The following is a 21,581-nucleotide window of genomic DNA, read 5'->3' as shown; positions in this document are numbered from 1 at the left end:
GCATCAAAGGCCGCACACATTTCCCTAGTTACAGTGGCTGATCAACCAAAGCCCCTTTTGGCCAAGTCCTGCCCTTACCTGCCTCATAGATGGGCATGGCTTTCTCAAAACAACCTGGCAGGCGAAATGTGGCCCACAGAGTGAAGGTTGCCCACCCCTGATTTACAGTAATGCTCTACAAGAGACCAAAGAGCTTATTAAAGTACCTGAGTCACTGCACATCTCTAAGATTTTTGTGTATTTTAAATTATAAAAGGATTTGAGAAGGAAAACTCCAACAGGTAAGAAGATTATAGATAAATTGTGATGGACTGGAGCACTAGAATCATTAAGTGCTGTTACACTATGCCTACAAATTCTATGGGGAGACAACAGCCATTATTAGGTAGAAATTAAAAGGCAAGGAAGTCAATAAATAAACATTTAGCAAGGACTGGCTTTGGGGAAAAAATGTAGTTTTGTTTCAGTAAAATATTAGAATCATGGACAACCTTGATAAAATCTTGTTTAGATCTGTTTGGCTCAGCTTCTAGCATTCAAAGTGAGAGTTTAAAAGATGGAAAGGAGTTAGCAACATAAAAATAAGAAATTGGTTTCTAATAAGGCATCTCTGGCAGTTACAAAGTACAGAGAAAATATTCAGCCAAATTCAGTGTCAAAGGCGTAAGTGAAAGCTTCTTAAATTTAATGGCTTCGTCTTCTGCTATTCACATTTGCCACAATAAATTTAATACTAAAACCACAAAATGTCGCCTTTTATTAACACCAGGGCACTTCTTCACACTGCAAAATTAATGGCAACAACAGCAAGTTCCTTCTTTGTAACTCTTTCAAGCATTTAGTTTAGCGGTTGCACATTTGGTTGCAAGAGTAAGGATACTGTAATAGATTTCTATGCAGATCTAAGTACGCAATGTGTAAGAGATATATAGACCTACTTCAACCTTGCATTCATCTCCTCTGTAAAAACCATTAGGGCATAAGCAGATTCTATTAATGTTATCATTTAATTAACAGTTCTATTAATGGCCATGGTTATACTGTTGGAAAGCAAACAGAATCAGAACTAAATTAAAGCTGCAAGACTCTTCCCAAATTAGGTTCTTTTTTTCAGCTCAGTCTCCTACACGTTTGTTGCTAGACGTATCTTTCCATCAAGCACAGTATGATCGGCTCTCACTAGCCGTGATCCCATGGTCCCTCCCCCACTTGATCCTATTAAAGTCTAAAAGAATAATGCCCTCTTCACATTCCCACAATCTCACCTCCAGCTCCTGCTCCCTCTGCAGGGCAAACTGTTTGAAAGATTTGACAATAAGGCCAGCGTTTGAGCAATCATACACGAAGATAGAGGGACTGCCCATCCATGTCTGTAGATCATATATGGATAAAGGGATGTACTGTGTATAGTTCTGCAAAATAAACAAACAAAAAAACCACATATATTATACTGCACAGTGAACAGCAGCCTTTGCCTACAATACTCAGAAGGATTAAACAAGCTACTTCTGTTTTCAGGGTTAAGAAACAATTCCAAATATAATGGAAATAAATGATGCTATGGAATCATCATTTACCATCCCATAAAGTAATACAAGAGTTCATCCAGTGTGAAAATGTTCTCAAATTTACTCTGAATTCTGCTCACTTGTCACTTACTATGTATTATCATAATGCATGTATCAGAGATTGTGGTCATAAAAAGAGCCAGGAACAACTTGAGAAATAAGCTGAACATGTTGTAATGTTAGGTGAAATTCTACCAGTGTGTGAAAATAATATATGTTAACTATTACTAGCTGTTTATACTGGGTATGTCCCTATGCATATTTGTACTAAGCAAAATAAATTCACATCCTTGTACGGAAAATGTATTGTTTCCTGAATCATGAACGAGAGACATCTTATCTCAGAAGACTCACTGAATTGTCATCAATTTTGCAAACTTATGGTTGCCTTGAAAACTAAGCACAAAGATAGAGCTGAGACCTCTGGCAAGTAAATGAATCACCACTTCTTTTAACCAAATTACTGTATAACCTATGAAGTTGCTGAACCTATCAGAAAACATGGAACAGCTTCCAGTTACTTACATGGTAATAAAACAGATTTCTGTCTTACAGTTTAACTTAATTTGCAAATTCTGTGCACCTGTGGTACTGTAGAATTGCTTGGCTACTTTCTGAGTGATTAACAAAGATTACAAAAAAAGCAACCAAGGAAAAAGAGCAACCATTAATATTTCTGGTCCCCCTCCCCCCCCCCCCGGCAGTACAGTGCATCATCTTTCTTCAATATACAAATCACTGGCATGTACCTGAAATACTGTAAAGCCAATATAACAACTTTGAGGGTTTCTTGACTTTACGGTCAAAAATTGTGATTTTAATGGAATCATAAAATATAAAAGAAAGCAAGGGAGGGGAGCCGGGAGAATGTCAATTTTCTTTTTCTGTGTAATCCATTAGCATCTCATTAGCTGCTTTCCTTTGTCTGCCAAGTTGCAAAGCAAATTTAGAGCACTGCAAGTCTTCAAAAGAGTGGGAAATCATTTTATCATACTGCAGTGGAACATTGGTCTTGTTGCAGCAAGAGGTGAATGGAAGGAGAAGAATGTACCAATAAATGTTCTCCAAATCCTTTTGAGGTGCTCTCTCCTCCTACGTGTGCTGAAAGTACTGTACCAAAGTGAAGTCCTTGAAGACAAACAGTACCTTTGATCCCTAAATGCCCCATCTCAAAGCAATATAATCTGGGGGGGCAGAAGAGGAGAAGAAACACATTGCAATTGTCTCTCTTTCTCATGCTTAAATATACAGAGGATGAAAAGCAAGTTCTCCTTCCAACTAAGTGAACATAGATGCACTGCAGATTATTTATTTATTAAGTTCCTCTTTATCTGTCAGACTAGATTAAACATCCAAAAACTAGGCTTGCTTTATAAGGCAGTCCTGAAAAATTAAGCTAGCCACCACATTATGCAAATCATGACAAGAGGAATAAAAAAAATCAAGTTAAGGGGGGATGCATGGCAGAAAAGAGTGAAGTGTGTGTGTGTGTGTGTGTGTGTGTGTGTACGCATACAGAGAGAGACACCAACACACACACTTTTTTTTAAAAAAAAGATCAACTCAATTTAATGATTAACTTTTTTAAAGTGACTTATTCAAACTATGCCACACAGTCCTTTTTCACTTGGATCCCTGTGGAAAATAGAGTCTGCTTAGTTAAACAAAACAACTGAGATCTGGCTTTTTGGCTGAAACAAATCAGACAGAAATAATACTTCCTGAAGGGTTTATCCTTTTTAATCTATGTATCAGAATATATTATCCTTAATCTCTTATAAATATAGCACAACTAGAAAATGATGGGTGCTTAGACTTGCACAGGCTCACTGAAAACTCACAGGTCTTCCACTGAAGGGCAAAGAGATAATTTGCAGAGCCTCTGATCAGAAGCAACAATTCTACAGCTAAAAAAAAAAAAGGTCACAACTATATCTCGACCACCAAGGGCATCTCAGGGACACTCCGTAGTAGGTTGATCCAATTGCTAGTGAATGTGCAGTCGCTGGATTTTAATGCACTACCTAAGAGGACCACTGGGAGAAGTTATATTTTTTAGAATTCGTCTTAAAACAAAACAGTGGCATTTACTCCGCATTAGAATCTTTGAAACTTCAAGCTGTACAGAACATAGCTGTTTGGAAGCAGAGGGCAAGAGCATTTCCTCCCTCCCTTGTCTTGCTTTTTTTTTTTTGTTAGAAAGAAAGCACACTTCCCCTTCTGATAGGCAAATATATCATGTTTCACATTCCACCTATGCAAATCCAGTCCTCCTTCGTAACCTGGGCTACAAATCTTTAAGACATCTCCTAATAATAGACAGTGGAGTCTTCATCAGATTACCCCAGCTGATAAGGCAAGATAGCTGGCAAAGGCACAATAAATAAATACTTAATAACGCTGTTGGCACAACATCCAAATTTCATTCATCAGTAATTTATTTCCTTCATTCTTGTAGCACATTCAGCATCACATTATTTCTATCTTATTTACCGTTCAGAACTCATTAAGATCTCTTTTTATTGTTTTTAAACACCAGATCTAGATTAAATATTTGGTGTTGTGTTGGGATGAATGTTAATTGAGTTCTGAGCTCTATTAGGAAGGAAGTTGCCTTATACCAGGTAATATGCTCCAGTATAGTCTTCCTTCAGCAGACAGTGGAAATTCACTACCACCTATTTTACTGGACATTTTAAACTGGAATTGACTCAAATTGAACACGGGGACATTTTGCATGAAAAACACATGATCTGTTTGCTGCCAAATTACTAGCCAGCAACATTAGTAAACTACGACGTAAGTCTTTGAGGCTACTCCATAGAAAGAATGAAAGAACCTAAGTCCTCTCCTCCACACAGGGCTGAAATGGTAACTTTTTGCAAAATGCACTGCAAACTGAACAACTACATTTTTGTACTTGGAACAATAAAACAAAAAAATTGAAACTGAACTGACCATATAAACATCCAAGAGCAACTCTCCCTCAGCTATATGGAACCAGCTATAAAACACAGTTAGGAGCAACCCCAAGGCGGTAAATAAACTGCTGAATAAAAGTCTCTGTTTCACTATCAGTCACCTGTTGGAGGTAGTAAATGTGTTACTTAAAAGGCAAAACACATTTGGGTAAGTGCAACTTGTAATCAATCATCATAACCTATCACCCACTTCTCATCTCCATGCAAGTGAGAAGACATCTTGATGTCTAGTACAAGCTCTTGTGGCAGATTTGCTGTCTGGAGTAAGGCTAATAAGGATTCTGAATGCAAAGTGGGTTACGGCTTCCAACACCACAAAGGCAAGCTGAAAATCCTGGCAATGCATTTCATGTTTCTTACGTTTATAGCATACACTGCAAGATCACAATGACCAAAGCCAAGTGCATTAAAAGGTATGCCACTGAAGACTTGTTCAGTGTTGGGGCGGGGGTATTTTTCCTTAGAAGGTAAGGTACCATGCCCATTGCTGGCACTGTGTAACAGTGTTTTACTAGCGTATGGAATTTGAAGAGCAATTTCTGGAATCCTCTTCAGGAGGAAATTTGGACATGCACATTAATTATGTATTTTATCTAGCATCATTATTATCTCTGTAATCTAGCTCTCTTTATGTGCACACACTAATGCAGAGGGAGCTCCTCCAGAAGGACTGCAGGTACCCTTTCAAAAAAAGGAGTTACAAGAAGTTCATAACAACTTAATGTGGGGGTACATAAAGGTGTGAACAAACTGAAGCTCTAAAATCAAACATTAGCAATAACGCTTTTATTGGTTTCTTGATAAGTGTTGAGCAAATTTGACATGAAAGGGACCATGATTTAACTCGATCTGCAAATCGTGTACCTTGTTGAAGACCCATATTTCTCCATTTACTGTTGGTCTGGGGACACCATGCCCATTGTAGTGGAAGAGAACTCTCTCTTCCTTGGCATTTCGACGCAATGAGGTGCATAGCTTTTTAACTTCATCCACTGTAGGATCAAGACTCTGCTTGTATCGGGCCTGGTTGGAGAGAGGAAGGAGAGAGAAGGAGAGAGAGAGAATATATTACATTGTTTTATTTTTGCATATGGATGAGAATTAACAATAATTTGACATCTTTCCTATATACAAAAATGAAGCTCACTTTCATTTAAACAGAGCACATAAATCAATAAGCAGCATATATCTTATAATGTTTAAACTACATTTGTGTGCCCCCTTGACAATTTCCCATGAACTCTTGCCTCTTATTCATTATTAAACAACTAAATAAACTTGGACAACTTTAAAATATCCACCTGCTATAAAAGCATCTCTCTCTTCATAATGCATAAACCCTCCTACAAATTATATTGGTACCAAAGGAACTATCCGCAGTCCTGAAATGATTACAGGGTATAGCTAGAGATGCTGCAACAATTTAGACCTAGACAATAGGTCATTAAACATTCAAGAAGATAGAAATCCCAGATAAAAGCCTTGTTCAAATGAAAGTTTATTGTAAGTTAAGCCCCTAATTCATTTTTTAAACTCACTAGCAGACAATAGCCAGGGCACAAAGAACTACCTAGGCTCAAGCAAAAGGTATATACCATTTTCAGACTCACACCTCCTTTGAGTTCTGCTGGATCTAACAGCAGCCTATGAGATGTCTCTTGGAAATCCCACAAAGCAGGGCAAGAAGACAAAAGATCTCCTTGATTTTTGTCCTAGCAACTGGTATTTACTGCTATACCGCCTCTGAACACAGAGGTTCCACTTAGCTTGTGCCCTATACTCATGTATACTACTAGAAAGAAAACTATGTGCCAATTTCATGTAAGAAACCAGAAAATCTACCATTGACACAGTATGTACAGGAGGTTCATGTCCCTCCACAGATAGCTCCAACTTTATTCCGCCACTTCTCCAATAACTTGTTGCTTCTTATACATCTACAGTGCTATTAATATGAAACCTTACTGAAATGCTTGAAAACAGCTAATAATTATAACAATAAAATAATAATAGAACTTGCTTATTAAGGATTTGTTCATAACCTGAAGACAAACAAAATTTAAAAGACAGGTATGCACATGGCATCACTTGTGATGATATTCTCCTGCACAAGTGGCACTGAAAGCTAGTGGAAACTACAACAAAAGTGCAGTGCCAATTCTAACACAACATTTTTCTTCCCAAGAGGAATATCACAAGCACAAGTGCCTGTTCACTGACATTTTCTGCACTTGCATACTCTTAATGTAATGTTTTTCATGTTTGGCCCCCTCACCGCTTACTGCAGAAAAACAGAAAAATACTGGTATCAGTCCATTCATTTCAGCAGAGCTTGAATCAAAACAGAGAACAAACGTCCTTTAAATAACTTCATTAGGAAGGCTTATAATGGGGACGAGGGTAGAACAACCAAGCAATAGCTACAAGTTTAAAGTGCAAAGAGCTACTTCTAAGCAAATATATACTGTATAATCCCATTTCCTGTTTTGTACAGTGTCCTTTCACACTGTTTTTGAAAATGCTGTACAGTGTCCTTTCACGTTTATTTATTTTTTCCAAACTTCTAAAAGGTACTGCAGCATTTTCCCGTAAGAAACAGTAACCTTTCACTGCCTGTTTTTCTTTCACATTTTTGTGGGTTTTTTACAGGAATAAAGCAGCAAGTTAACACAATAGTGGTTCTTGGCATTTCAGGGTGTTCTGTTAAAACTGTGCCTTGCAGTGTAATATTTCATTCCACTCATCTGTGTTTATGAGCAAGAGACAAGCAGCTGCAGGAAAGATGCTGCTAAAGTCTGTCACTCAAGAATGCTGCTCACAGTAGACTGCATTAATGCAAGCATCATCTTCTATCTCACTATCATATCTTACAGTGCCGTTATGAAGGTGCTGATTTGCAAAATGCATGCCTTAAATCACATTCTGCCTGTTGGCGCATTTACAAGACACTATAACCAAGCCCTTGAGTGGTAGGCAATTTTTCAATTCTCACTTTGAAGAGGGGGTAGGGGCAATTTCCTTGCTGGAATCTCCGTCGCATCACCCTAGCATAGCTATTAAACTGAGTTCATAATTAATAGTGGTGAATGGAAAGAAGAACTCTACATAGAACACCACTTTCACATTTACAGAGCTGAGTTGTAGTAGGAGGAAACAGGGGGGAAAAACAAAGAGCCACTAAATAAGCAGTTATATACCTATCTGCCAGGCAAGGAGTTTTAGCTTTTGCTTCCTGTTTAGGGAAGTTTTTAATATTTGATGCTGCATTGTTTTTAACACTTGATTGGAAGCCGCCCAGAGTGGCTGGGGAGACTCAGCCAGATGGGCAGCGAAAAAATAAAATAAAATAAAATAAAATAAAATAAAATAAAATAAAATAAAATAAAATAAAATAAAATAAAATAAATAATAAAATAAATAATAAAATAAAATAAAATAAAATTAAATAATAAAATAAAATAAAATAAAAAATATAGCATTCTGATGTACAGACAAGCCAAATCTCCATTCATGTTGTCCATGATGAGAGGTGTAACCAGCAATTTGTTTTGTTTTGACAACACTGTGATAATATTTCCTTTAGAGAGAAACAGAGAAAAAGCAGGAAAGTGATTAGGGAGAACTTTAAGGATAAGCTTGCAAACATTGCCAGTTCTTCTTTGTTTGGTTGTGTTGCATACTATGAGGTTGTATTCAGCTCAGGGGCAGAGCATTCAGTTTCATCATTTGAGGTCAAATGAAACATGCCCCCACAACCCAACAAGCCTGTCTTACCTGTGTTGTGTGGCAGTGCTAGCTTGCGGCAAAAACTTGCCCAAATCTCATGAAATCTCACCGGAAACTGGTGCTGCTGTTGGTGCCACTTCTCTGGAGACAGCAGAGAGCCCATGGGAATGCTACCTGGTGGGTTTTCTCTGCTTGAGGTGGTCACCTAATCTTGCCTCATGGACAGGACATACCTGATTCAACTAACTTTTTACTCCAGAGTAGTAGTCATGACCACTAATAGCAGTGGGCCTACCAAGAGTAAGCTGAATACAGCCCTATATTTTTATCCCACTTTTTAGAAAATTATTTTCTCTTAAAGGGGCTCTCAGCAATGAAAACGGGTTCACAAAGACACACAAGGGAAGCAAAGTGTGAGGTAAGAGTTCTCCATGGTAGCAGGGAACAGTATTACTGGCTGGGCATTTAGAGTTTGGCCTGGCAACATCCTGGGCTGGGACTAGATCTGACAAAGAGTCCAGTATCAAAAAACCAAATGTGTGTGAAATCGGTGTGCCTTGACATGTCCTGCCAAGTGGTGGAGACAGCTAGATCAAACTGGGTTCAAGTACAGTATTGGCCTGAATATAAGCAGCACTTTCCCCCCTCAAATTCCGACTGTGAAAAGTTAAAGTTGGTTTATATTCGCAACCTTACAGTATTCAGCTAGAAGCGTGGGGCAAACAGCGCCAGGAATGTGGCGAAGGGGCACTTGCCCCACACATTGTCCCCCATTCTCTCCCCCAAGGCTGGGAAGGGAGGGGGGAGGGGAAAGGCTGCCGGCAACGCAGCTCTCCCCCCCCCCCAGTATGCAACCAGGAGCAGCGAGGAAGGGAGTGGCTTATATTCGGCTATTTTTTCTCGCCCTCCCTCCAAGTTTAAAGGTGTGGCTTATATTCGGGTGCGGCTTATATTCGGGCCAATACGGTATGTTCTAAATATGTATATATTTATTGGGTAGAATATCACTATAGGACCACTAATGCTATTGGGGCCAGAGAGATGAGGCATTGCCTCCATTCAGAAAAAAACTAAATTCCAGCTTCAGAATTTTGTCCTTAGAAACATCGGAAGTTGTCTTATATTGAGGCAAACCATTGGTCCAAAGAGCCCATCTACACTGACTGGCAGGAGCTCTCCAAAGTTTCAGTCAGAAGTTTTCCCCAGGTCTACCAGCAGATGCCTGGGACTGAAGTTGGGACCTTCTCCATACAAAACAGATGTTCTACCATAAGCTATGCCCCTTCCTAAAACAGGCTTCTCAGATTTCATCAAAAATATTCTCTCTTTAAGCCACAGTTGCAACTCTATAGTTAGTCTCTAAAAAGATTTGATCACATGCCTCACTTATCAGCTTCATTAACTAGCACAGGTACATCATTTAAAGATTGTCTGGATGTTACCACTGCCCCCTTCTAGAAGGCAAACCAAACCTTATGTTTTGACTATTTACATGCCCCCTGTGATTACAACACCAAAGAAAAAAAGCAATGTGAAGAGCACAGCTTGGTTCTTTTGATTCATGGTTATTTCCCCCCAGATGTTATTCTGTCAAAATGAGTTCTCTAAGACAGCGTTCACAGCTGTTATGCCATTTTAATGACAGTACAAACATTGTGCAAACAGTAAATCGGGATGCAAGGTTCCTTATAAGCAAAAAATAAAATAAAATTTTGTGTGTGTTTAAAAAAAATCTATCTGTCCTGTTTTCATCTCATGAAACTGCAGCTCAAAACTGCATTTCCTTCCAAATGAATGCTCTCCTGTGCCATAAGCCATTTTGGTTGCTTTGTGTCTTAATACCCAATCAGACCTATTTCCTGCAACTACTGCCTATGATCTTATTCTTCTCCCACTCACTGTACTTCCCTCCCTCCTTCAAATCAGCTATGAAGAACAGGCAATACATCTTGAAGAAATGGCAGTGGGGATTATATTTGTCTCAGTGCATACAAGAAAGAGTATGCAATACAAAATGCTTACAGGATTTCTACAAACCAAGGGTGTAATTCAACCCCCCTCCGAGCTGTGCTGGACTGAATGGAAGTGTCCCTCTACCCAGCCCACTGACAACAGAAAGACCCAAAATTAAGCATTCAATGGCAAGGAGGACCTGAGCTGCTCTGGGATCCACTGGATCCCATGATGGCATTGGGCCTGATAGCTGTGCCAGCTACAGGCAGATACAGTAGTCTGTCTGACCTCCCTTCTTTCCCAGCTGGCATACATGGCAGAGATGTAGCCCTGATGTTGTTAAACCCTGCTGGGCAGTGACTGGGTTTAGGATTCCACACTTCGAATTTCCCATTATTTTTCACATATGTATCACACCCCTTCTTAAATGAACTCAAAACATGAGACGTGGAAGTTATTTTATGCTCACAACAACTTGAGGGCACATTTATTTTTAATTTTATTTGTTTACTGTGTTTATACCTTATTCTCCAAGGAGCTCAAGGTGGCATACATGGCTCTCCCTGCTCCTCATTTAATCCCTGCAACATCCATGTGAGGTAGGTTAGGCTATGAGGCAGTGACTGGCTCAAGGTCACTCAGTGTACTTCAAGCCTGAGTGAAGATTTGAGCCTTGTCTCCCAGGGGCTAGTCAGACTAAACCACATAGGCTGAAGAAATGGTGGACTGCCTGTCTCACTTTGCCACTAAACTACAAGCATGGTCAAGCACTTACCTGAATTCACTATGCATCTCACCCCACCTGCAGCATGATATCTGTGTCTTATGTACCCAATGCTCCCATTTACATAAAACTGATTATGTGTTTCAGACGTCCCACAGGTCATTTAAACAAAATGGAACATTCTGCATACATGTGGGAAGATTCTAAGGACTATCACAGAAACAAAAGATCAAAGAAAAACTCCAAGAAACAAAAGCACAGATTGGTAGGTCTCGGTGCATTTGGGGATTGGAATGTCCAATGAAATTTAATTTCTAGTTCCCTTAGTAAAAATTATTTAGAATTTTTTTCATGGTGCAGTGTTAGGAACTGCCAAATTGTGCACAGCCTTTTTGCTTCTCAACTGTAAAGAGTTTTTCCACTCTTCAAGACTACACAATTTCAGAAAGACTATGTCTTGCTAAGACTTGAAACCCAAAGCACAAGATTGTTTCTAAAAGTCATATTGATTGATTGATTGATTGATTGATTGTATTCCAGAGTAATTATGAGATAAAAAGGAAGCACTTTCCCCAGCAACACAAGGAAGAATTGCTCAATACAGTTTGGGAGCAATTACAGTGGAAACAGAGTACATACCTTCCCTAAACAGAAAAGCAGTAGTTTCTACAGGAGTTGCCAACTAAATTGCTTCTGGAAAAAGGTACATCAGAACAGATCCTTCAATTGACAGAAAACTGACACATGCTTAGAAACAGATTCTAGCAAAGAAGCTATCTTCCACTGTCAACCACAACACCATTATCGGCGCTAGACAGAATATCCTGCTGGCAGTATATAATCAAAAAGCAGCAAATTGCTTGCATGGAACCTGAAATGGGCAGATTACTCTACAATGCTAGTGGACAGTACAATTTCAACTCTGGATCCTGTAAACCACTGTTCAGGAGTCAGCTTCAGGAATGCATGCTGTTTCCTTGAAATTTGTGAATGGACTCTTCCTCCTCTTGTCAATCTTAACCATAGTTTAGTATAAAATTGTCACCATTGCTAACCATGATAAATGCTAAACAGTGTTCCCTTCTCAATCAGAATTTGAAACCAAGGTTTGACATGAGCTTGCATCTGGGTAAGATGGGAACCATGATTCATATTAATGTACTTGTAATGCTAGCCCACATTTAAGCTTAACAACAGCAGGAAGTGGAAAATTCATATGAGAGGAAAAGGAATGAATGCACATTCTCAAGATTAACTTCTAATTTGTAAAAGAATGGTGTGCAGAGAGCCAACATTGCTGTTGCCTTAACAATATGTAGAAAACAAAATATAATACTCTCTACTGAAGGAATGGGAAAGCTGAGGCCTTCCAGTTGTTGCTGAACTACAACTCCCATCATCCCTGACCATTGGGCCATGCTACCTGTGGCTGGTCAGAAAATGAGAAGGGCATAGGTTTGTCAAGACTACAGTTAAAAACATATTGTGGGTCACAAGTTGTCCACTGCTGCTCTGAAAATATAGTTGTTTCCTCTCTGTAAGCATTATACCTGGAAAAATAGGCTACCATCAAAACTTTCAAAAGGAACTTAGAGAGACCTTAAATTGAAAGGCCTAGCACAGGGTAGCAATTTCTCACCAATGTCATAGTAGTAGATTCATATGACAGCAACCGAGAGGAGAGAAACACATCATTTCACATGAGTAATTCCTTTTCTCCTCTGTCTCCACACCCAATCTCTCACATAAACTGCATATTCCAACTCTTAAAGGAAGAAATCTGATGCATTTCATAGTGAAACCATTCTAATTTTCAGACCACATAGCTTTGGGGGCCCAAAGCAGCACATCTTGTTCCTCCAATCTGCCCTGAATTTTTGCTGTGCCACTCTTTCAAGCTAGTAGCTGACAGGTTTACAACTTTACCCTCCTCACACGAAGATTTACCAAGGGCACCAATGCACAAGATCATATTGGTTTTGTTAAGATTAAGTAGACTGAACCATATCGCTCCTAGGTACTGGGAGAGTGCTTAAAGTTGATTAGCTTTAAAATGTTATTTTAAATCACAAACAACTGACACCTAAATGAATTTCCTCTATTGGTGTTAAATGTAGCCTTTTGACAGTAGAAAGACCTCACTATGTAGTCAAGATTATGGGTTGTATCCAAGTCATACTCTGAGTAGTTCTGTTGAAATTAATACACAAGCTAGTAATGGCTAACAATTCCGTTTATTTCAGTGGCTCTACTGACTATGAGTTAGTCAGATACAACCATATGTTTAATTTTATGACCTTTCTTTTTGTCTACAAACTGATTTGCTTACTTCCCATTAAAAGTGTTTAGTGCCAGTGTTCGTTCCTTTCATAAAGCCTTTTTTATTCCATTATATCCTCTGCTTGTTGTCTGTGTCAGTTATTTTCCACTGTTAGATGTTCATGTTCCACGTTTTCAAGGCAAAATATCTGCTTTAGCTGAGGATGAGTGCAAAACTAATGGCATCTCTGCAGATGTATAGATTGGCTTTTAATCCTTCAACAACATTTCACTGTAATAAAAGAGCAATTAAAACTTTAGTGGATAAGGCTGCACTAGCTTCTTTTTGCCACCTACTAGCTGCAGACTAGGGGGTGGGGGGTGGGAAACAAGTACCTACAGCAAAGTCTACTTGACCTAGCAAATTCTTCTTGATTTTTTCTATAGTATTTCCCTCCGTATTTCTGCCTGGTCCTTGGCAAGAAAGCTTTCCTTCTGATTATGGTTATCAGAAAGGACACTCTCAATTACAGCTCCTTTGCTGATGGTATTCAGCTGTATCTGTCATTCCAAAGCTGACACCAAGCTCAGAGTTGTCAAAATGCCTTGTTGATGGGCACCGCAGGACAAGCATGAAATTGCTGGTGGTGATGTCAGTCAGCTGCTTCGGTAGTGAGGATCTGATTTTTATTATCGCTTTAGTGTGAGACTCAAGACGTTATGTCTACAAAAAAAGCCTTGGGGAACTCCAAATTGGGAACAGTCTCAATTCCATTTACAAAATTAAGACAGAACACTTCTTATTTCTTTCAATACTGCATCCATCTGAAATCTGAGTAAAGATAATGACAATACCAATTAATTCATTTCTTCCTATTGATTAGTTGTAGACAGCACTTCAAACAATCTGGAATAAATGCAAGTGTGACTATTTACACAACACAACAAAACAAAACACCACTACAAAGGATTAAGTAAATTTATATTTGTGCACTTGAATGCCAAATCTAAAACAATCATAAAACAACAGAAACTTAAAAGTAGAAGTCCAGGTTTTTTTTGCATTTAACTGGCTATGATTTACAATAGACCAAAAAAAAAAACCCCCAAAAGCTGCAGAGTTTTAATCAAGACTATGAAGCCATTTTTGCAAATCCTTATTATAATATGCATAACCAATTCTTTTGTTTCTCTTGTGTTCCAGTACAGCTGTCAGGGATTTCTGTGGCAATTTTATTTTGATTAAAAATGCGACAAAAATATGAGAAAGATAACTAACATAATATCCTGTTATTTTTCCAGAATAATTTGACTTTTTGTGTTACATTGCCACTCTAATTGCCCTATGCAGGTTTTGATATGCCAAAAGCTTTTTATTATAACAACATAAACATATGAAGGGGGAAATCGCTTGACACTGAGATTTTCCAAGGCTGTGGAGTGATGACAAGAGGCGCCTCTGTCACAAGCGGAGGCATGAGAAGCAGCTCACGATTTTTTCAGCCTTTGGAAAAACAAAAAACTGCCATTCAAGTCAGTGAAATGAATACATAGGAAAGAATTATGCATACAGGTGGAGGCAGCACTTACTCTTCCTGCTGCCCCTGTCTCCCTGGACAAGAGACAAGCTGCTGTTTAAATGGAAGAGTGGTCGCATCTGCAGTTAACTTCTTTGAATTACAGACTAAGAAAATACTTCATCGGTCTAATTTCAAGCTACCTTCCAGGTATTCTCCAAAGGTAAAAAAAAGTAGCAAATATTTGGTGCGGAGCAGGCATGCCGTTTGCCCCTTCTTAAAGAGAGTAACGGGTACCCTAAAGCAAGTGCCAAACTGCCCAAGCTTTGCACACAGCCAATAAAGCATATTGTGTGCACGAGAGAGACAGAAAATGTTGGGATCTACCCTGTCGGACTTTGTGCGCAATTCTTCTGTCTTAAGGGCTGTGAGAACCAGCAGGAGCCTGATTGAGCCAGAGCTCTCAGCTTTGTTTACCAGCCAGGAATACGCAGCAGAGCTCTGGAATTTGCCTGTGTCTTCTCCATCTCCGTCACCCTGATAGAGAGGGAGAATGTGGAGCAGCGACAGGGCAGAAAAGCAAGGGGATGTAGATGAGCAGAGATGGGGATGGGTGTCCACCACTGTTATATTACATTGAGATTACTGGAGAGTGAAGGCTTTAATCTACCTCAGCAAACCCAAAGCAGCCCAAAGCATGGTCCTTGCACTGCAAAGCAGCTGCGTTTCCTTCTCTCTATAAGCTGCCTCCAGCCCACTGGTATGTGGCCCTCAACTACCTACATGTGGCTCTTGGGGGACCAAAGTTTACAAGAAATATGGTGGGTTAATAAATAAAGTCCTGTTGCAGATTAAATATTAATAAAAGGTGTATGGTAGCCAATGTTTTCCTTTCGAAAAACTAGAATTCATTTCAACCTGTGCATGCATGGAAATAGACATGGCCCTGGAGACAAAAACTGGGTGGAATGGCAACAGAATATAAAAAATTAGTCTGACAAAATTCTAATCTATGTTAAGAAAAGTGGTTGTTCACAACAGATTACTGGCAACTCTGCTTTAATAGATTAACACTGTTCTCTTCTGAACAATGCATAAAATCTGTTTTTCATCAACTGCATCACTATTTCCCCTCGAGAAGGACCGAGGTTCTACCTTCTGTCAAGCACAAAAAAAGAAAATAATAAAAAGTATGCAACATTTATTTTAATTCAGGATTTCAAACATTTAAACAGTATCACTAAATCAAGAATTTGTGTAAACTGTGCAGACACTCAGTGTCAATTATTGATGTAATTGAGAAGTTCTAGCTCACTGAATGGATAGAAATATTTTGCATTAGACCTGCAATCAATTGCCAAGCAGCAATGTTTTATCTTATTCCCAGTTCGCCGCACATCCATGTCAATCGTCCTTTGTTTCCAAGTGCTATGACAGGGAGCCTATCCTGATGACAAGCCATAAAGACAACATCCCATCTGTCCTCAGCATCTAAAATATGAATCCTCCATCCTGCTTTATAATTTAGAAGCACCTGCTTACAACATAAATATTAGTCACTGTTCAGTTAGGCAGGATATAGGATCTGAACAAGACTACATCACAAACAGGAAAAAAGCATGTGAACATACAGGATGGAATCCAAATGGTGTGTGTGCTGACAGAAAAAAAGGAGGGAATTTTGCTGATTTCACGACCCCCTGCAGCCTCCTGAAACTCATCTTGGGAAACTTAGGAGTTCCTCCAGAACAGGGTGGAAGGTTGGCAAAGAGTGGGCTGCAGGCGGAAAGAGGAATATCAGCAAAAGATTCATCTCTTCATCTTTTAGCAGAGCTGTTCACTGGACCAAAAGAACTTCCATGGTAACAAGGGCAATAACTGGATTCTACCTGCAGGGTTGGACCCAGACTACATAAATTGCAAGGTTAAGTCAATGGCAACAAAGTGCAATTACAAATTTCGATCCAGTCCAGACTTTGCAAATCAGAATCCTAGAAGCTATATTGTGTACTAGACTTAATCCTCAGAAAGAAACATAATCAAATTATGACTGTAAAACTGGAGGGCTAGAAGGGAACCATGAACACGGTAAGATCCAAACCCCAGACAGACAGAATTGTATAAAAACTAAGACTCCCAAATTTGGAACTAGTGAGGACCTCTTCAGTGCAAAAATCACAAATACAATTATGATGGGAATGTGTCTCTTTCAAACGCAGCTTTCCCTTTTAAAAGGCGTGGAAGTGGGAGCCCAACTTTAGCATCTCATAATATCTGTATATGTCTGTTGTTATAAAGAGAGGGAGCCTTGTGTATTTACTTTGCCTACATGTATTTTGCAGCCAGGTACCTTATTTGAAAGCAAAGGATCTTGCAAGAAGTGGCTTAAGACAAGTTGACAGTTACTTCCCACATTACTTTTAGCTGACATGTGTGCATGGAACTCCATGAAATAGAACCCCTGGGGAACCAAAACCGGTTTCCTTAGCAGCTATCAGGACCATCTATTGTCTTAACAAAGAAAGAGAGACAAAGCAATGGGCATTGTCCTGACAGTAAGAAGTATGATGGGGTAAGCACTTACCCAATGAAGGATTACAATCTACATTACTAAATGCTAACCGTTTGGACCCAGTTTTCATAAAAGAGGACTTTCTCCAGATTTTCCTGCTATGATTCCTAAGACTAACCCCTTAACCCTGAAACTCATTGTCTTGTAGAATCATCTTTTCAAAGCACTGCTTTCTCTTTTTTAAATTGATTTCACATAATGCAATAAATGAAGATCCATTTTAACATTTGTTGCATTCTGTTTCACTCATTTTAACTAACTATTGTTTAATGTTTTCAATGAATTGGTGCTCATCCAAAGTCTTTAGAGTGAAGCAATTTAGAAATCTTCAGTATATAAATTATGAACTCCTTTCTAGTACTGATTTTGCTGCCAGAATGCTGTTCTACAATCAGTGCCTTTAATTAACCCAAATAATTCAGATTATTTGGGCTAATTAAAGTCCCTGATGATAGAAAAATTTGGTTTTTATAAGAGGGTTGGCCTCTCACCTTCAGAAAACTCTGGCATGGGAGTTCCATGATCCTACACCTGCCAAGCCTCAGAGGTACATCTCCTATGTGGAAGTCAGTTATTTAAATAAAATTTTGAACCCTGTTCAGGAATAACAAACTCTAAATGTTGGAAAGTTTAGTTTTCCATTTCAATTTTGCTTTCTCTTCTATTTAAAACTTTCAAAAGAAAAAGTAACAAAAAGAAACAGGAAGCTAAACTTGTACTTGCAATTTCATTCTTCTCATGACAAAAAAACAAAAGAAAAAGAAAAAGAAAGCAATCTACACAGGAGATCACACCTGCCTCTCTGTAACTTTTATATCTCCAATCTATGAATATAGATACCTTTCCTCCCCTAGAGAAGTGGGGCCACCATGGCATTACACACTGTGGGTTTTGGCACTGCATATTTTATCTACAGCATGTCATTTCCTGTCACACTTCATCAACTCACTCACTCAAGAGAGACGCTTTTTGTGTTTGTGCAGGCTTCCATTTCATCATGCTGATTGTGCTGGAGAAGCCACACACAGCATTTCTAAACCAATTAACAGGTCAGAGAAAACAGCTGCTGAAAGTCTTGAATGGGCAATAAAGCAGCCTGCTGGTAGATTAGGTTTAGCTAAAATCCGCAGCAAACGTAGCAGTGCCACTCCATGTCCCATAACAACACAGCATTAGCATCCCCGTCTTTTCTTTGCATTTCATTCTTTCAAAAGATAAAGGAAACATTCACATCTGCAATAATTAGTTGATGAAACATTCAGTTCACCAAGGAGTACTTTGCAAAGAGGAGGAAGCAATTTCAACCTCTGAACTACAGAGATATGCCCCTGATTTCACTGGTCATACAGTGTAAAACCCCAAAATTGATGGGCTTATTAGATTTTAAATTCTTACTCTGGGGTAGCCCTCGGAGGAATCTGCCTTATACCAAGTCAGGCCACTGGTCCATCCATCTCAGGATTGCCATCCTTCACTGACTAGCAGGCGCTGTCCAGTGTTTCAGACATAGATATTTCCCAGTCATACCTGGACACACTTGGGATTGAAATATGGGGACCTTCTGCATTTAAAGCATGGGTTCTGCCACTGAGCTACACCTCTTCCAGGTAAAGCTTCTAAGTGGGTGCAGCTGAAATGCCTGTAAAACTACTGAATGGTTGGGGGTGTTCATATGAAACAGCTGCAGGCCTGGTAAGTGTGAGACTAGTGTGGAAATACATCTTGTGAACAACTCCAAACATATTATGGCTTTTTTCCATGAAGCACTCAAATAGACCCTTTAATGTCTGAACTGATCTTGAGGTAGTGCATTTAATTAAGATCTGTTGCCAGGTATTAATACTCTAAAAAAAATGATGCCCGTTTCTCAGCCTTAGGGTGGGGAAAAACAAATGCAAGTTTAAGTAGACTATTAGATACAAAACCATCACTTTGTTCTGACAAGGGATGCAAGGAAACCACAGGAGAGCCAAATTGAGACATCTGTTATAAACGGACAAAGAATGTGGCCATTACTGAAGATGACAAACTTATTCCAACTCTTGCTTGTCTAGTAGATCTGAACCTTACAAATGCTGCAAGGAATTCATCTTAGTTAACTATAATTCTTTCCTCTATCACGTGACACTGATCAGCAGAATTTTTCCAAGCAGGGCAAAAAAAGGAGCTAACAGCTGAATCTTCCCAGGCAAGGTGGACTGCAATGTGCATGTTTTCAATATTGTAGCCAATACATCCCCTTTATGTTTCCCCTAAAAGCTTCCCCAGAGGGTCAAGGGCAACTACTGAACCTTGTGTGTCTTAAAGGCCTGCAGTGGGGGTGGGGAGATAATAAAAAATCAAATGGAGGACTCTTGAACAGCTTGGGCAAAGTTCCTTATTTTTGGCAAATTTCTCCTCCAGTTACAGCCCCAAATGTTCCGTAAGCCTGTTTTGCACTGCACAGGGGTGGGGCACAGGAGGCTACAGTGGCAAGGAGAGAAAATATCACTTGTGTGAGTTTGTACTCCATAACACAATGTTGGATGCAATCTTGATGTACGTTTTTTTGCTACAGAACAGTTTAGAACTGAAGAGCAAAGGAAGGCCCAGAGGACAAAACATCAGAGAGCTGTTCAGACACATTTGGCAACTAGTTCCCAGCTCTCTTTTGCTGTGTGGATGCCTGTACGATGCAATAAAGAGAGGAGGAGTTAAAATACGGCACAACCACAATTATCTAAGTGAGTAAGTTAAGCCAGCTGTAATTGTTGCTAATTGCCTTGCACCTGCTTTAGCCTTGTTGTCACTTCTTGGGCTGGGAGCTTATCAAGAGAGCCCATTGCATCTGGATCTTCAAAGAGGAGACGTCTAGTGGGCACAATATATCAGAGCTGGTGGTATTTGACATTTAACCCCCAGCTCTCTGCAGGAAGAAGAGGAGTTCATGTGCAACACAACCATGTTATTTAAGTGAGTGGAGCCGGCTGTGATTTTTATTTTTCTTTCATTAAAAAGCCTTACACCTGACTCATCCTTGGTGAGACTATCAGAACTGGAACATTATCAAGAGACCCCACCATGTGCAGAGGCTATACTGAATTACTGCAGCTGATGGATGTCTGTTTATTACTGCACTATAACATCCATATTACTCCCCTTGAGCTTTAGAAAGTGCTGGGTGGTTTTCTTCCTTCCAAATACCGTGTCTACAGGGATACAACAAGGAGGGCCACAGGAGCGCTTCTATAACAATGACTGTGGGCAGAGGGAGGCATTGATACAGAAGGTTGGAGTATTATTCCATAACAAGACAGCTCTCATTCATTTAATTGCAGGTGAAGGAACCCACTTTAGCATGAACCACTGAAGCCTGGGTGAAGGAGATGCATAGGGGAACATGTCTGTCACAACTGCATCTGCCCCAAAATTCAGTGCAGTACCATTCCAGGCTTGAGGGGCAGGAGTAATCATTGTCCATAAGGGAATAAATTTGAAAGTACTTGATACGGAATCAGAGAGACAGAATAGGGATGTCACTGGTCACACACATGGCTGGCCAACAATCTCTCTATCCTAGCTTGTAAGTGTGATCTAAGTGGTGTTGGAGAATACCCAGCAGATTGTTCTGAGTGGCTTCTATACCACACAGAGGCCCCTTCGGGTGGGTTGGCTTAGACATTTCTGGCCACCATGACAACTACAGTGCAGGCTCAATGCACTCCTGCTCCCAGTGCATAATGTGGATCATGCTTTAAATCTAGTCTTTGCTACAAGGTGAATGACCGATGGTCTGTAATTGAGAGCTGGACAGTGAAACAGGCCAGACAAGGGCTGGAGTACAAGTGGTATAATGCTTGCAACAAGAATAGCTGAATAGTGGTGGAGCAATAAAATTGCTAGCACATTTGCAAAGCTAAGCAAGACTGCATGATCATGTCTACTATATGGTGGCAAGTGTGGCAAAGAAAGCTTACTTTTTCACCTCCACTGCAACCTCAAATATCCTTCCAGCAGAATTGCTCCAAGCAGAAAAGACCTATTGAGATATGTGATTTATTTATTTATTTATTCAAGCAGTTATATACTGACCTCTCCCAGAATTTCAGGGCGGTGCACAGCAATATTACATATTTTTAAAAGCAACATTAAAAGCAGTGCAGAGCCATCATTAAAATGACTGGTCACTCAAGAAAATTGTAAAGCAATTAGATCAGCCTGTGAGCATAAAACCAAGTCTTCAAGAGATGCCTGAATGCCGAAAGGAAGGGTGCCTGCCAAATCTCTGCCAGAAAAGCTGTC

The 21,581-nt window shown here is 39.6% G+C and overlaps 1 protein-coding gene across 2 annotated transcripts in view; it reads right to left on the bottom strand.

The window, feature by feature from the left end:
• Positions 1-21,581, bottom strand: part of RPTOR (regulatory associated protein of MTOR complex 1) — a 298,685-nt gene that overhangs the window by 190,412 nt on the left and 86,692 nt on the right. For both annotated transcript variants that reach the window (XM_083427285.1, XM_083427286.1), the window contains exons 4-5: positions 5,414-5,572; positions 1,266-1,412 (exon numbers count right to left, since the gene is read on the bottom strand). In XM_083427285.1, the coding sequence (XP_083283411.1) occupies positions 1,266-1,412; positions 5,414-5,572 (306 nt within the window). The remainder of the gene's footprint in view (positions 1-1,265; positions 1,413-5,413; positions 5,573-21,581) is intronic.

Source organism: Podarcis tiliguerta, assembly GCF_965153285.1.
Source record: "Podarcis tiliguerta genome assembly, chromosome: 2".
NCBI lineage: Eukaryota > Metazoa > Chordata > Lepidosauria > Squamata > Lacertidae > Podarcis > Podarcis tiliguerta.
The sequence above is the reverse complement of the archived record's forward strand: the minus strand, read 5'-3'. Positions and strand labels throughout refer to the sequence as shown.